The sequence below is a fragment of the Mus pahari genome, chromosome 2 (genome assembly GCF_900095145.1).
Source record: "Mus pahari chromosome 2, PAHARI_EIJ_v1.1, whole genome shotgun sequence".
Taxonomy (NCBI): domain Eukaryota; kingdom Metazoa; phylum Chordata; class Mammalia; order Rodentia; family Muridae; genus Mus; species Mus pahari.
In genome coordinates this window covers 73,553,872-73,568,411 of record NC_034591.1, presented here as the reverse complement: position 1 = coordinate 73,568,411, position 14,540 = coordinate 73,553,872, and the positions used below count along the sequence as shown (strand labels likewise).

At 47.5% G+C, this 14,540-nt stretch overlaps 1 protein-coding gene across 5 annotated transcripts in view; it reads left to right on the top strand.

Moving 5' to 3' along the window:
* Positions 1–14,540, top strand: part of Nod1 (nucleotide binding oligomerization domain containing 1) — a 49,208-nt gene that overhangs the window by 18,098 nt on the left and 16,570 nt on the right. For 3 of the 5 annotated variants that reach the window (XM_029535458.1, XM_029535457.1, XM_029535454.1), the window contains exons 2-6: positions 4,804–4,909; positions 5,032–5,192; positions 5,767–6,087; positions 7,397–7,571; positions 10,508–12,329. In XM_029535458.1, the coding sequence (XP_029391318.1) occupies positions 5,887–6,087; positions 7,397–7,571; positions 10,508–12,329 (2,198 nt within the window). In that variant the 5' untranslated portion in view covers positions 4,804–4,909; positions 5,032–5,192; positions 5,767–5,886. The remainder of the gene's footprint in view (positions 1–4,803; positions 4,910–5,031; positions 5,193–5,766; positions 6,088–7,396; positions 7,572–10,507; positions 12,330–14,540) is intronic. The other 2 variants (XM_029535456.1, XM_021191421.2) reach the window with 2 other exon arrangements.

Genomic DNA, 14,540 nt, shown 5'->3' with positions numbered 1-14,540 from the left:
CTCTGCCTCCCAAGTGCTGGAATGCACCACTGCCCGGCTTAGACTATCTTCTTGTTTACCTTGTTCTAACATCCTATGTCTTAAAAAGCTTCCCTCCAAGATGGAAATTTTACTCTCAGAGGAAACTGCATGTTTTACAGAGGACATATTAGAGCAATGCTTTGCATATATTTAACTAATTGAAATATCTCATTAAGTCACATGCTTATTTTTACTTTCATTAATGTAAACTAAAAAAAAAAAAAAAAGAATTTACCAGGGTTGGTGAGATGGCTCAAGGGATAAAGGTGCTTGCCTGCAAGCCTAGTGACTGGATTTTAGTCCCCAGATCCATCTGGTAACTGATTCTGGAACATTGTCTTCTGCCCACCACACATCACCTTGGTGCTTGTACACATGTGAGTGCATGCACACATACTGAATGAATAAATGTAAAAAACCATAAAAAATACTAAATAGGGGGTGGAGATGGCTCAGCGGTTAAAGAGCACTGGATCTCTTCCAGAGGACCTAGGTTCAACTCCCAGCATCCATGTGGCAGCTCACAACTGTCTGTAACTCCAGTTCTAAAGGATCTGACACCCTCACACCAATGCACAGAAAACAAAATAAATTATTATTTTAAATAGTAAAATAGAACTACCATGAGGTTTATAGTGTACTTTATAAGTAACCTTGCTCTATCATCCTTTAGGATCTTCTCTTCAAGCACTGTCTTATTTGTGGATACTCAGGACCCTGAGTGAATCACTCGGGCTCATAGGTTCAAGACCAGCCTAAGAAACATAGGGAGCCTTTAAAAAATGACCCTGTTCTCTAATCTTCTTTCCTCTGTTACTTCCTTCCCCAACATCCACTGCATATCTGGTTCAGAAGTCCAAGTTGCAAGAGGGAACATAGAGATCAGTTCCCACAATACTGGGCATTCTCCTAGCCTGGAGACAGACAGAAAGAGCCATGCATTATGACACGGGCCTGTAAGTCTCAGGACTCAGGAGGCTGAGGCAGGAGGATTGTCTGTTTAGGTCAGTCTCAGGTACATAGGAGTCCCAGGACAACTAAAAGCAAGATCCCCATCTTAAACAAATAAAAATGCCAGGAACATAGACACACAGACTGACTGACTCACACACACACACACACACACACACACACACACACACACACACACACACTCAGGGGTTTCCTCTTACCAACATACTCTACCTGCCTCTGATTATGACCTGCCTATTTTATCCTAATTTTTCTACTTGGTGTTCCACTTTGCCTTCTACTGCCTGAGGTCTCGGTTTCAGGCCACATCCACAGCCTTGATTTGTTTCTTTGGTTGTTTCCTTGGACTGTCTGGACAGGATCTCCCTTCAACTTCCATCCTCAAGGCTCCATCTAGAGAGCTGGGAAAACCTCCCCCTACACAGTGGCCTAGCTCTGTAAACTCAACCTTTGCCATTCCTCCTTCATCTTCTCCACCCCTTCTTCTTCCTCTCCCTCCCTTCTCCAGCCCTCCCTTTCCTTTACTCCTCTGCTGTCCCTCCTACTCTCTCCTCCCAGCTCCCTTGCCTTCCACAGGGCCCACCTTTGGCAGGTTGTGACCTTGGCTCTCTGTTTCTGGTGTCACCTGCTCATGCTCAGTCACTCTGAGGTGTCTCATGGCAGTTTGCCCTGTCTCTGGCTTTTGGTTTATTAGGCAATGTGTTTCTTTGTTTCCTTTTTGATGTCTATTCCTCCTTCACTTCCTGCCAAAGAGAGCTCACTGCCCTCTGAAAATTACAAAAAAGCAGCCTCTTTGCCAGCTAGGGGTCATGTGACCCGTGGCTTTGTTCAGGTGGTCAGAAATCAGGAGAGAGCTTCCCCTTTTGCTGGTGAACTGTGAAGTACCCGTGGTAGGAATTACAGGAAAAGCCTGGGAAGCCGAGGGACAATGTTTGTGGGAATTGCAGGCATGGGAAAGAGAAGCCGGCCTAACAGCCCACTCCCAGTTGATAAGAATTGGGTCAAGCTGAATGAAGGAAGTTGCTCAACCTCCTTTTCCCCAGCCTTCTAAACACGCTGACTCACCCGGGGAGAACCGTGGCCTTTCCCTCTTCTCTCACACTTGTGAGCATTTCAAGAGAAAGTTTCCACTCTGGGCTTCAGCTTCCACTTTTCTCACAGGCTCCCAGAGACTTGCTGCTGTTACAGTTCTTGTCCTCCGTTTCCTTGACGATTATTTATTGAGCTAGTTAGTTATGGTTATACCTTTTTTACTTTTTGATCTCACAATATACACTTTTAAAGCACTTCAAAATGTTTTTGAGATTATAATTTAATTATAGTATTTCTCTGTTCCTTTCTTCCCCTTCCAAACCTTGCTATATTCTCCTTCCCCACTCTCCTTCAAACTCATGCCTTTTTTTCCCCACTAATTCCATGACACCATGGGTTAAAGGTAGTGAGAATTGGCCCTGAGGGCTGGCCAGTCTGAGTAAGAGCAGCCTAGACAGAATATGGCTGTGTGTGTGTGTGTGTGTGTGTGTGTGTGTGTGTGTGTGTGCAATATATATTCCTACATATAACCCTTCAGTCCATATAGTGTTACTTGTATGTATGCTGTCAGGGCTAACCATTCCTGATCCCGGCTTTCACCAGTTGCCTATAATTAATTGCTTGTGTAGGGTTGAGGAGTCCTCATGGTCTTTTCTTTGTCCAGTTTGGCATGTTCATTGGTGTCATCCTTATTTGGGCCGTCATGTTGGTGAGACTTTATGGATGTAGCTTCTGAGATCACTAAGAGATACAACCTCATAGACAACTTTCCAATCCTCTGGCTCTTACAGTATTTCTGCCCCTTCTTCCAACATGCTTCCTGAGCCTTAGATATGGGACTGTTTTGTAAATGAACCCATTGGGACTGGTCTTCATAGCTTGGTGTTTTGATTAGTTGTGATTTTCTATAGTGGTCTCCATCTGTTGCAGTTTCCCTGATGAAGGGTGAAGATTACTCTGAGCTGTGGGTATAAGGACAAATGTTTATAAATTATTGGTTGAGATTATACTTGTTTAATAAATTAGTAGTTGTAGAGTCTCTTCTGATAACCATGATTTCACTAGCACTGAGTAATTATCTAGGTTTCCTGTACCAGGTATTGTTTCCAATTTTGAGCAGGTCTTAAGTCCAACTAGAGAGCTGTTGGTTACCACCAAGGTGTGTGTGCCACTACTGCACCCTCAGGGTTTTGTGCCATGCTGGTCGTTGATGTGGGTCATAGGTACCATAGCTGAGTGAGATGACTGTCTGCCTCCTTTGTTCCAGGCACGTCTGTCTCTGGCTCTGGGTGCTAAGAGAGTCCTGGTGCCTGAGCTATCTTTGTAGCACTCCCAAATACCATCCAAAACCCCAAACAAGGCTGGCCATGCCTTTAATCCTGGCAATCAAAGCTATGTAGTGAAACCTGTCTCACAAACAGCAAGAACTAAATATAAACAATGAACATGAGTTATGAAAATGGTATAAAGCTCATTTTTTCTAATTTTTAAATGTTTGTTTCTTTCTTTATTATATTATTATTATTATTATTATTATTATTATTATTATTTATTTTTGGTTTTTTGAGACAGGGTTTCTCTATATAGCCCTGGCTGTCCTGGAACTCACTTTGTAGACCAGGCTGGCCTCGAACTCAGAAATCTGCCTGCCTTTGCCTCCCGAGTGCTGGGATTAAAGGTGTGCGCCACCATGCCCAGCTTAAATGTTTATTTTATTTATTTTATGTATGTGAGTATGCTGTAGCTGTCTTCAGACAGACCAGAAGAGGGTATCAGATCCCATTACAGATGGTTGTGAGCCACCATGTGGGTTGCTGGGAATTGAACTCAGGACCTCTGGAAGAGCATTCAGTGTTCTTAACCTCTGAGCCATCTCTCCAGCCCCCTATTTTTCTAATTTTAATTTTCTCTTAGGATTTTTGTTTGGGGTAGTAGATAAGTATTTGATTATAGAAGAACAAAACCCAACGTGAAACTCTATTGCTTTCTTTCCAAATGGCTATTTTAACTGTTTCAAAGTTCACTAAGATATTTAGTCTTTGGAGCTGGTTAATTTCAGTGTGTGATATCTTCTTTGCAACTTTTTATAATAACATTTAAATTTAAAAAGAGGCCCTCCTTGTGTGGAAGGGTCCCTGCAGGCTTTATATCTGTCAGTGAAATGATCCTCAAAAAGACAAGAATTAAACTTGGTTCAGTCAGGTTTTGGTACTCTGACACCAGATCATTTATTTAGCCATATTTAAGCACAACACAATTTTGGGGGAAAGGTTTTGTGATAACAAGTAGCTCGGTTCTGTGAGTATAGCAAAGCCCAGGCATGTTTACACTGAAGCTCTTTGCAGAGGTCACATGGCTTCCTTTGTAAGATTGTTCTTGTTGAGGTAGAAACATCGCTCAAGGTCATGGTCTAGGGAGAATGACTGAGGTCAACATAATGCATGGCCCTAAGGCATAGATGTCACTCAGGCTGTTGTAAAATAGAAAAAGCATCTCTTACTAGGATTAGTTTTATGGTCTAAAGTAACGCATAAAGTTTTAGAGGGAAAAGGCCTGGGATAAGTAAATCACAAATTCTGGGCAATATGGGCAGAGCCTGGCTCATCAGACAGCAGAAGATCACCAGGTTGTAAACTACAACCTCTCCCAGCACACCAGGAGGACGACAGGCTAAACATCTCCTTCCTTTGAAGGATAACCCATGAGTTTAACTTTTCTGGCTTCTGTGCCTGTGTGCACAAATACTTTTTGCCCTCTACATCCTTGTTGGTTTTGCAGATTCCAGAAAGACAGTGAAGGTCTAAGTGAAGAAGTCCATGCTCAGAGTTTATCTTCCTTCAAGGGATGATGCCAGAGACTCAGTGTGACCAGCCATTTGGATTCGGTATTATCAGCTTTATGCCTTTTGGGTGTCACTTACTGAAGAAGCCATGGGTCCTTAAGTGGGTCCTAGTAACCATCTTCTTCCCTCTCTCCCCCTCTCTCCTCCCCGGTCTCCACGTGAAGACATAGTTGCTCCACTCTGCCATGCCTTCCATCGGAAGGACTGAAACAAGGAGGCAGAATCAGTCTTTCTTTCCTGGCACTGGTCTCTTGCTGCAGTGGTAGTAACACTGATGAACACATTTGGTGTTGCAGAAAACCAGACAGCAGTGAACTGTGTTGAGGTTTGGTCTGTCGTTGTGTTGTAATACTAAATACTGACCTCCAAGGTTACATCGAGAGTAGCCTTGCTCCTTAATTTAAATCTATTGGTTGAATAAAGATGCCTTCAGCCTATAGCTGGGCAGAAGAGAGGTGGGCAGGGCTTTGGTTCCCAGGCTTGGGATGTGAGGAGGACCAAGAGGAAGAGAGAAGGTGGAGACAAGAGAAGACACCATGGGTTAAAGATGGTGGGAACTGGCCCTGAGGGTTGGCCAGTCAGAGTAAGAGTGGCCTAGAAGGAGTATGACAAGTCACATCTTGGAATTGTTGGCAGAGAAGTAGCCATAACGGCATAGAGGGTAGATATCTGCCCAGCTGTAACGCTGGTTGAAGTTTAGTATAAGTATAAAGATTTTGAGATTAAATATACCTTACAACAGAATTATGCTTATTGTTGCTGTTCATCCTCCCTGACAAAATCCTTAGGCATGACTTCTTCCTGTCAGACATAGAAAAATGCAAGGAAAGATGGGAGATGGGAGAGGGAGAATTCACTAGGGAAGTTTGCTTTGCTGACAATGTCCTTTACCTCTTCAGGGTCAGCAATGAAAGGCAGGATCCTGGGCGGTGGCCCTGAATCCTGATTGCCTGTCCTGCCAGCGAGACACATGTGGTCAAAGATGAATTTGAGAAAAGTAGCTGCTGGCTACTTGAGCAATGGAGGAGCGCGGCCATCATGAGATGGAAGGCACCCCATCGGGCTGTCACTCCCACATTAAACTGCTGAAGATCAACAGGGAACATCTGGTCCCCAACATTCGGAACACTCAGTGTCTGGTGGACAACCTGCTGGAGAATGGCTACTTCTCAGCCGAAGATGCAGAGATTGTGTGTGCCTGTCCCACCAAGCCTGACAAGGTGCAGTGGGGGACACGGGTGCCGATAGTCACTGACCTGGCTTTCTAGCAGTGGTCCGCCTTGCTCACCCCTGCAAATGCCTTGGGGGAATTTGGTATATTGGGCCAAATTTCACACTGGGGTCTTCAGATGTTGTTGCTGTTTTTAGTCCCATACAGCGTCTGTAACACAAGAGTATTGGTGACATATGTGAACTCACACGGTGGTCTTTGGGCTATTTTCATCCTTGAGCCTCAACTTATGAATTACAGAAGAGACTGATGACATATGTCCATTCACACTGAGGTCTCCACAGAATCATAAATGCCCAAATGATTAGCTTCCTGCCCAGTCAAACAGTTTGCTTCTGTCAGAGGCTGAGCAAGCCCTTCCAGTTCAGCTCTCCCTGCTGTGGGTATTGATCCACAGTCCACTTTAGAAGTGTGCCCTAAATGAGTAGGTGACACAGAGCGCCACACTCAGTGCCTCGACTCCCCAAGGGCACAGAGGCAAAGACTCAGGGTAGCCACCCACAAAATCCGACTTAGAAGTGACTGCCTCCCAAGGTGGGGCCCCATTGAAGACTTTCCCACGCCATGAAGTAGGAAGTAGGGCAATTCTTAGTTCCCTAAGCTCAAGGGTATCTTCTGAACAATCTAACAGAGGCCTGGAAGTCCTTGGATAGAGAAATGAAAAGTTTATTTGAGAAGAAACAGGAAGAGATAGGAAGGAACTGCCAGTATGCTGTGGGCTTCCCTTTTGATCCCCCCACCTTTTTTGCTTTTTGAGACAGGGTCCTCTCTAGGTTGGTTTTTTGGACTACGATCCTCTTATCTCATTTTCCCAAGTGCTAGGATTATAGGTGTGTGCCTCTAAATACAGGCTCTGATTGTTTTGCCTGTATTTTAAATTAAAAGGCCATTTTGAGTATGTGATTTGATGGGAGTCATGTTACCCTCCTGCGGGGTAGACCAGCTACGGCTACGTCCTTATGTCTCTGAGGAGACTACCTCCTTAGCGCACTTGTCCTGGGATGTCAGTGACCTGTGAGATTAGCAGGGAAAGTCAGAGAAAAGACCACAGCTGGAGGGCTCTATCTGTGTCTGATCTGTTCTCAGGCTCACAGATTCCTCCTGGCTTCTTATTGCCACGGGGCTGAGATCTTGCTAAAGAGGTCCGTTTTTGCAGATTCCATGTTGACTCTTACACTGGGTATGGAGGTGGCCGGGCTACTGCTACGGTGCTAGCAGCTGGATGCACCGGGATCCTTTTGACAGGAAGGTGTCCTTCACACCAGCGCGCATGCTCTTAATGCGTGTGTTGTCTGTAGGTCCGAAAGATCCTTGACCTGGTGCAGAGCAAAGGCGAGGAGGTGTCTGAGTTCTTCCTCTACGTGCTGCAGCAGCTGGAGGATGCTTACGTGGACCTCAGGCTGTGGCTCTCAGAGATTGGCTTCTCCCCTTCCCAGCTCATTCGGACCAAAACTATCGTCAATACTGACCCAGGTAGGAGTCAGCGCGGTGGGAGTACAAGCTGGAGTAAGGGGCGAGGCACTGGGGTCTGGAAATGCTGTGGGCATACATGTGTAGCCAGCCAGCAAGGGCAGGCACCCTGGTGGCTTTAGGCTCTACCTCACCCAGCAACACCCCAGTGTTCCTTCCATTTTGGAAAGAAGAGATGGTTCCTGACACCAGAGCGCAGACCAGGTGGTTGCAATTGAACCAAACGCGTGGAGCAACTCTGTCTGTTTCCTTTTTCTTCCTTTGGTTTTAGGGATGGAACCCTGGGCCTTAGGCATGCCGGGGCCAGTGCCTTTCCATTGGGTTACATCCCCAGCCCTCTTCTCGAAGCTTGTTTTGGTCTCCCACAAGTTATGGAAATGGTCTTTGTTCTGAGTGTTTGCTCACTGCCTCCTCTGACTCAGAGGTAGCAGTTTTGACACTGTGGGCTTTGTTTGTTTTCAGTTTGTTCTGGGAGGGCTAAGATGTCACTCAGTGGTAGGTAATGTATTTGCCTAGTGTGCATAGCTCTGAGCTCAACCTCCAAGATACAAATAACAATAAAAAAGAAAGATACCTTTCCAGAAACAGAACTGCCAGGTTTGATTCTAGGTAAAGTTCTTTGGTCATTCAGGAGCCAGTCCGTGTTTTCATTCATTCATTGACCGCTTAGCTCCAGAGTTTTTAATGATGCACCCAACACATGCTGAAGCACTATGCTGGACCCTGAGGGTGCAGTAATGCCCAGGCGTAGAATGTGCTGTCTTTTAGGAGTTCAGAGTCTATGGCAAGGTGACCAGGGTGGCAGCAGCAGCAGCAACAGAGGGTGCAACTGATCAGGGCAGAGTCTGCTCTGGGACAGGGTTCTAACCCTGCTTTGTGACATCTATTGACATCTACCAGGAACAAGGGCCCTCCACTCCAATTTTAGACTCCAGTCTGGCCTGGGGTTCTAGTCACTTTACAACTCTGTGACAAAATGTCTAGAAAAGCAACTTCAAGAGGAAAAGCTCTGTTTTAGTGTCTCAGTCCACGGTTGCTAGGCCCCTTTGCCTAAGTGGGGCTGAAGCATTATGGTGGACGAACATGGCAGAGAATTGCTGCTCTCTGGCAACAGTGACAGACAGCAAGGAGCCAGGGACAAGACACAGTGACCCGTCTCTTCCCACGAACCCCACCTCCTAGTTTCTGCCTCTTCCCTACAATTCCATCAGATTATGAAACTGACAGTGGATTCATCTTGGTGAGGTCACAGCCTTAAAGATCCATCACCTACCCAAAGCCTGATGTCTGGCCCTGTTATTGGCCTTCGTAGGCCATATCAGATTCAAGAGGTTACACTTGGAAACAAAATAACCTTCCCAGAAAGTGAATGTTTACAGAGAATAAAGCCATGCAGCAGTGCCAAGGCTGAGTTTGCTCCTGTAGCCCCAGGTGCTAGCTGTCCTTAGGCAGCCTCTTGCTCACATTATTCTTTTCCTGCCTGCCTCATTTCCTTCGTGTGTGTGTGTGTGTGTGTGTGTGTGTGTGTGTGTGTGTGTGTGTGTATGTATACACATTTATCCCACGCTGAGTGGTTCTCTCAAGGACTTCTCTTTTGGTTCCTTCAGCCATGACTAGCATGTAGAGAGTAATTTATTCTACATGATAGAATTATATTGCAAGATTTCATATCTATTAAAAAAGCACATTTATAAAGAGGAGAAGCCCACCGGCAGTTGTCAGTATCTGGAGCTGGGACAGAACAGAGGCTGGCTACAAATCAGCTCCAAAAATTTCAGGAGGATGATAGACATTCTAGAATGAACTATAGTAGTACTTATTAAACTCTATAAATTTACTAAAACTTAAATGACTAGTATATTATGTGATTAGCAAAATTTCTGCAATATAAATTATTATGAGTTAGACCCAAGTGAGCTATAGATAACGTGCAATTAACTTTAAACTTCTTTTTAGGATTTGTGTTTTGGGAGCAGGATCTACCAGTGTAAGCCCAGGCTGGTCTTGAACTCTTGATCTTCCTGCCTCAGCCTCCTGAGTAGAGATTACAAAGGTGTGCCACCATATCCATCCCTCTTTACAAATTTTGAACAATCAGTTGGACTAAGTTGATGGGGTGAATCCAGAAGTGTACATATGAGTATCTGAATTTTGTTAATCAGATAATTTAAATTCAAGAACAATTTTAAAGGAGCGTGTAGAACACTCTTTCGTTTGGCATAAGCCCCATTTTTCATCACTCAGGTTTGATGGGAGCATGGACATGGTGGAGCACACTGTGGCATCTCTGCCTCTTGGGCTCACCCTTGGGGTTTACCCTGAGCATCTGTGCCCCAAGGTGCTCACCCTGGGAGGCAGCGGTTGGTTGCACTACGATAGCTCTGCATGTTTGATGGTGATGTTTGAGGCTAGGCACAGCTCCTTTGTAAGTCAGATTAATGCCCAGCCTTGTATTTTTATAACCAAACATTTTGACGTGCAGTTCTGTCGGACCCTTATTCAAGAACAGTATTACAAAGCAAAGAACGGCTGGGGTAACTTCCCCCTCTCAGTGCAGACTCACTATTCAAACAGGTCTGTGGATTGGGATGGGGCAGCACAGCCTGGCCCTCGAGTGTGAGTGGCTTCTGTCTCTAGAGTTCAATGACAACATTGTGCAGAGAAACAAGGGAGGCTTGTTTCAGATTCTTGACCTGGAGGGGCCTGCAGCTGGCTAAACCTAAAGTCAAGCAGAAGGAGGGAAGGCCTGACCCTCAAGTTCTGGGACACTGGCTCTTTGAGGCTTTGGGGGCTCCTGTTAAAGGAGTAAATGATTTGGCTCAGCGTCTGGGCTGTTTGTTTGCTTATGTGCTTGCCTCTCTGTCCCAAGCTGCTCTGTTTAACGCATCTACTCCCTGTCCCCTCACCCGGTTGCTGGGAAACACTCCTCCCCGCTCCAGTAAGCAGGTATACCCAACAGCTGCGACACCAACTGGGCCGCGACTCCAAGTTCATGCTGTGCTACGCCCAAAAGGAGGACCTGCTGCTGGAGGAGATCTATATGGACACACTCATGGAGCTGGTAGGCTTCAACAATGAAAACCTGGGCAGCCTAGGAGGCCTGGATTGCCTGCTGGACCACAGCACGGGGGTCCTCAATGAGCATGGAGAGACTGTCTTCATGTTTGGGGACGCGGGAGTGGGCAAGTCCATGCTGCTGCAGAGGTTGCAGAGCCTCTGGGCGTCGGGCAGGTTGACCCCGACGGCCAAATTCTTCTTCCACTTCCGCTGCCGCATGTTCAGCTGCTTCAAGGAGAGCGACATGCTGACTCTGCAGGACTTGCTCTTCAAGCATTTCTGCTACCCGGAGCAGGACCCAGAGGAGGTGTTCTCCTTTTTGCTGCGCTTTCCCCACACGGCGCTCTTCACTTTCGACGGCCTAGATGAGCTGCACTCAGACTTCGACCTGAGCCGCGTGCCAGATAACTGCTGCCCATGGGAGCCGGCTCACCCTCTGGTCCTGCTGGCTAACCTCCTAAGCGGGAGGATGCTCAAGGGTGCGGGCAAACTGCTCACGGCTCGCACAGGTGTGGAGGTCCCCCGCCAGCTCCTGCGCAAAAAGGTGCTGCTCCGGGGCTTCTCCCCGAACCACCTGCGCACCTATGCCCGCAGGATGTTCCCCGAGCGCACGGCGCAGGAGCATCTGCTGCAGCAGCTCGATGCCAACCCCAACCTCTGCAGCCTGTGCGGGGTGCCGCTCTTCTGCTGGATCATCTTCCGTTGCTTTCAGCACTTCCACACGGCCTTCGAGGGCTCCTCGCAGTTGCCGGACTGTGCTGTGACCCTGACTGATGTCTTTCTGCTGGTCACTGAGGTGCATCTGAACAGGACGCAACCCAGCAGCCTGGTGCAGCGCAACACGCGCAGCCCGGCGGAAACCCTACGTGCAGGCTGGCGCACGCTGCATGCGCTGGGCGAGGTGGCTCATCGAGGCACGGACAGGAGCCTCTTTGTGTTTGGCCAGGAGGAGGTGCAGGCGTCGAAGCTGCAGGAAGGAGATCTGCAGCTGGGCTTCCTGCGGGCTTTGCCCGATGTGGGCCCTGAGCAGGGCCAGTCTTACGAATTTTTCCACCTTACGCTCCAGGCCTTCTTCACCGCCTTCTTCCTGGTAGCAGATGACAAAGTGAGCACCCGGGAGTTGCTAAGGTTCTTTCGAGAATGGACGTCTCCAGGGGAGGCAACAAGCTCGTCCTGCCATCCTTCCTTCTTCTCCTTCCAGTGCCTGGGTGGCAGAAGCCGGTTGGGCCCTGATCCTTTCAGGAACAAAGATCACTTCCAGTTCACCAACCTCTTCCTGTGTGGGCTGCTGGCCAAAGCCCGACAGAAACTCCTTCGGCAGCTCGTGCCCAAGGCTGTCCTAAGGAGGAAGCGCAAGGCCCTGTGGGCTCACCTGTTTGCCAGCCTGCGCTCCTACTTGAAGAGCCTACCGCGGGTCCAGTCTGGAGGCTTTAACCAGGTGCATGCCATGCCTACATTCCTGTGGATGCTGCGCTGCATCTATGAGACGCAGAGCCAGAAGGTGGGGCGCCTCGCCGCCAGGGGCATCAGTGCGGACTACCTCAAGCTGGCCTTCTGCAACGCTTGCTCTGCGGACTGCAGCGCCCTGTCCTTCGTCCTGCATCACTTCCACAGGCAGCTGGCCCTAGACCTGGACAACAACAACCTCAATGACTATGGAGTACAGGAGCTGCAGCCTTGCTTTAGCCGTCTCACGGTTATCAGGTGAGGCTGAAGGGCTTGGGGCCACATGACTAGAAACCTGGTTTAAGATTCTTGGTCTGTCCATTACACAAGGGTTTAACCCTTCTATCTGGGAATGGGTAGGGGAGGCAAGAAGGAAAGCAAGTCAGGTGACCAGATCGGATCCAGTTGGGCATCCTGTAACCAACTGTAATCTCAGGAAGCTCAAGGGAGAGTTGTAGCATGGCCAACCCAACAGCCCATGTATACAGAAAGTGGGTGAAATGCATTAGGGTTGTAACCAGCTTAATGCTCTTTCCCCTGTAGTGACAAGTCTAGAATTGTCTGGAATTTGGTTTCTTTAAAACACACACACACACACACACACACACAAATATTATAAGAGTGTGCTTTTGTTTTAATCCCAGGAGTAGGGATGTTGGGCTGTGTTGGACTGTCTGTAGCCGCTGACTATGATTTGCCTTGTGCTATAGCAGAGGCATGCTTTTGCCAGCTACAGATAGTTTCTGCAGTTGTATGATGTTTGGAACTCCAGGAACTCTTCAGAGGGTATATAAATGCTAAAGCCCCCAAAGAGTTAGTGGTTTTAGTGGTTTCTGGTCATTCAGGTGGGATTGGTTGGAGTCTGTTAGTCATGCTCAAAGAAGAAAAGAAGAAATTAGATTCTCTCTCTCTCTCTCTCTCTCTCTCTCTCTCTCTCTCTCTCTCTCTCTTCCATCCTTCTTTCTCTTCTCTTTAGTGATAGGAGGTGAAACAGGGTAGGGATAAAGGGTGGGAAAAAGAAGAACCCACCAAGTCGCAAAGACCAGCAACATTCCTGTAGAGGCAGGGGCTGCTATTGCCTCGGAACTATAGTGCCCATTTAGGCAAATAGGAAGTATGGATATAAGGAAGTAAAGGAATTGCTCCAGGCCCCACAGCTGAGACCTGGTGGGGCCAGAAGGGGAAGAGCTGCCCTTGAAGATGAGCGGGAGGCTCAGAAAGAGCAGACTCTTGCCTTTGGCTCCTAGTATCTGGCCCCAGGGAAGGCAGACTGTGAACTAAGTGGCCTTGCTTCTCCTGAGAAAGGCAGCTGTCTTCCGGTGCTTTTCCTGCTTGACAGTAGAAATGAGAGGCCACTCCGCTTCTCCCGTTAACATTGCCTGCAGGAAACAAAGCTGGCCAGTCTCTGCAGGGACTTCAGTCTGCCCCAGCTTGACTCTTGCAGTTCTGCAGTGGTGGTTTGGAGCTCATTCTTAGGCCTGGGAACTCGGTGAATAAAAACCATGTGGGGACTCGGTGTGTATGAGGCTGAAGACAGAAGGCAGCCTAGAACCCGAAGCCTTCTGTAAGAAGGAGCTCAGGAGCAGAGTGGGTTCCCGCCTCTCTGGCACCCACAGAGGAAAGAGCAGCTTATCGGAAAGCAGGGCTTATACTATGGTCGACCTCACAGAAGCACTTTGAGTCCCTTGAGGACATCGGGTAGGATTAATTGCAGTAAAGAGTTTGAGAAAACGTCAAATCTGGGTGGCTTACATATATCTTACTTCTCTCTGGAGCAAAGTCTAAGAATATGTGATTAAAAGCTGCTATGTTGTCTCTCTGACCAGAACCCAGCTCTCTTTTGCCTTACTACCTGGCTTCTATATCCTGACCCAATATGGCTATACAAGATGGTCGCTCCAGCCAACTACTTAGTATTGTAGCCAGATGGAATCACACAAAGGACATGTCTTATTTTTAATTTTTTTTCTTCAGTATTGGAGTTTGAACTGGAGGCACCATACATACCACACACGCACTTACCATTGAGCCACATCCCTAATGGTTTTAAAAAGCTATTGCCAAGGAAATTGAAGGGACACTAGCCAGCTCGCGCATGGATCTGTCAGGCTTCGCTCTTCTTCCCCGTTCCCTCTGCCTTGCTAAAACAAAACAAAACAACAACAACAGCAACAACAAAAACGATTAAATGGCATTGCTAAAGCTAACCCCAGGATCTGTCCCATTATTTGGACACTTCCTCCTCCTGAGACTGACCACCGAAGTCCAGCTATCAGAGTACTGAAGTCCTACAGTTAAAAGCCCCCTCTTTGGCTCACTCAGTAAACATGCCCAACTACTATTAAACACCTCATCCTAACACAGAGCTTTCCCTCCTACCTTTATGAACTGCCATTCTCCTTTGTACTGCATCTGTCTTCTCTGTATCCAGAGGCCGTCCTTTGTCCCCACGGTGACAAGTACCCTTTC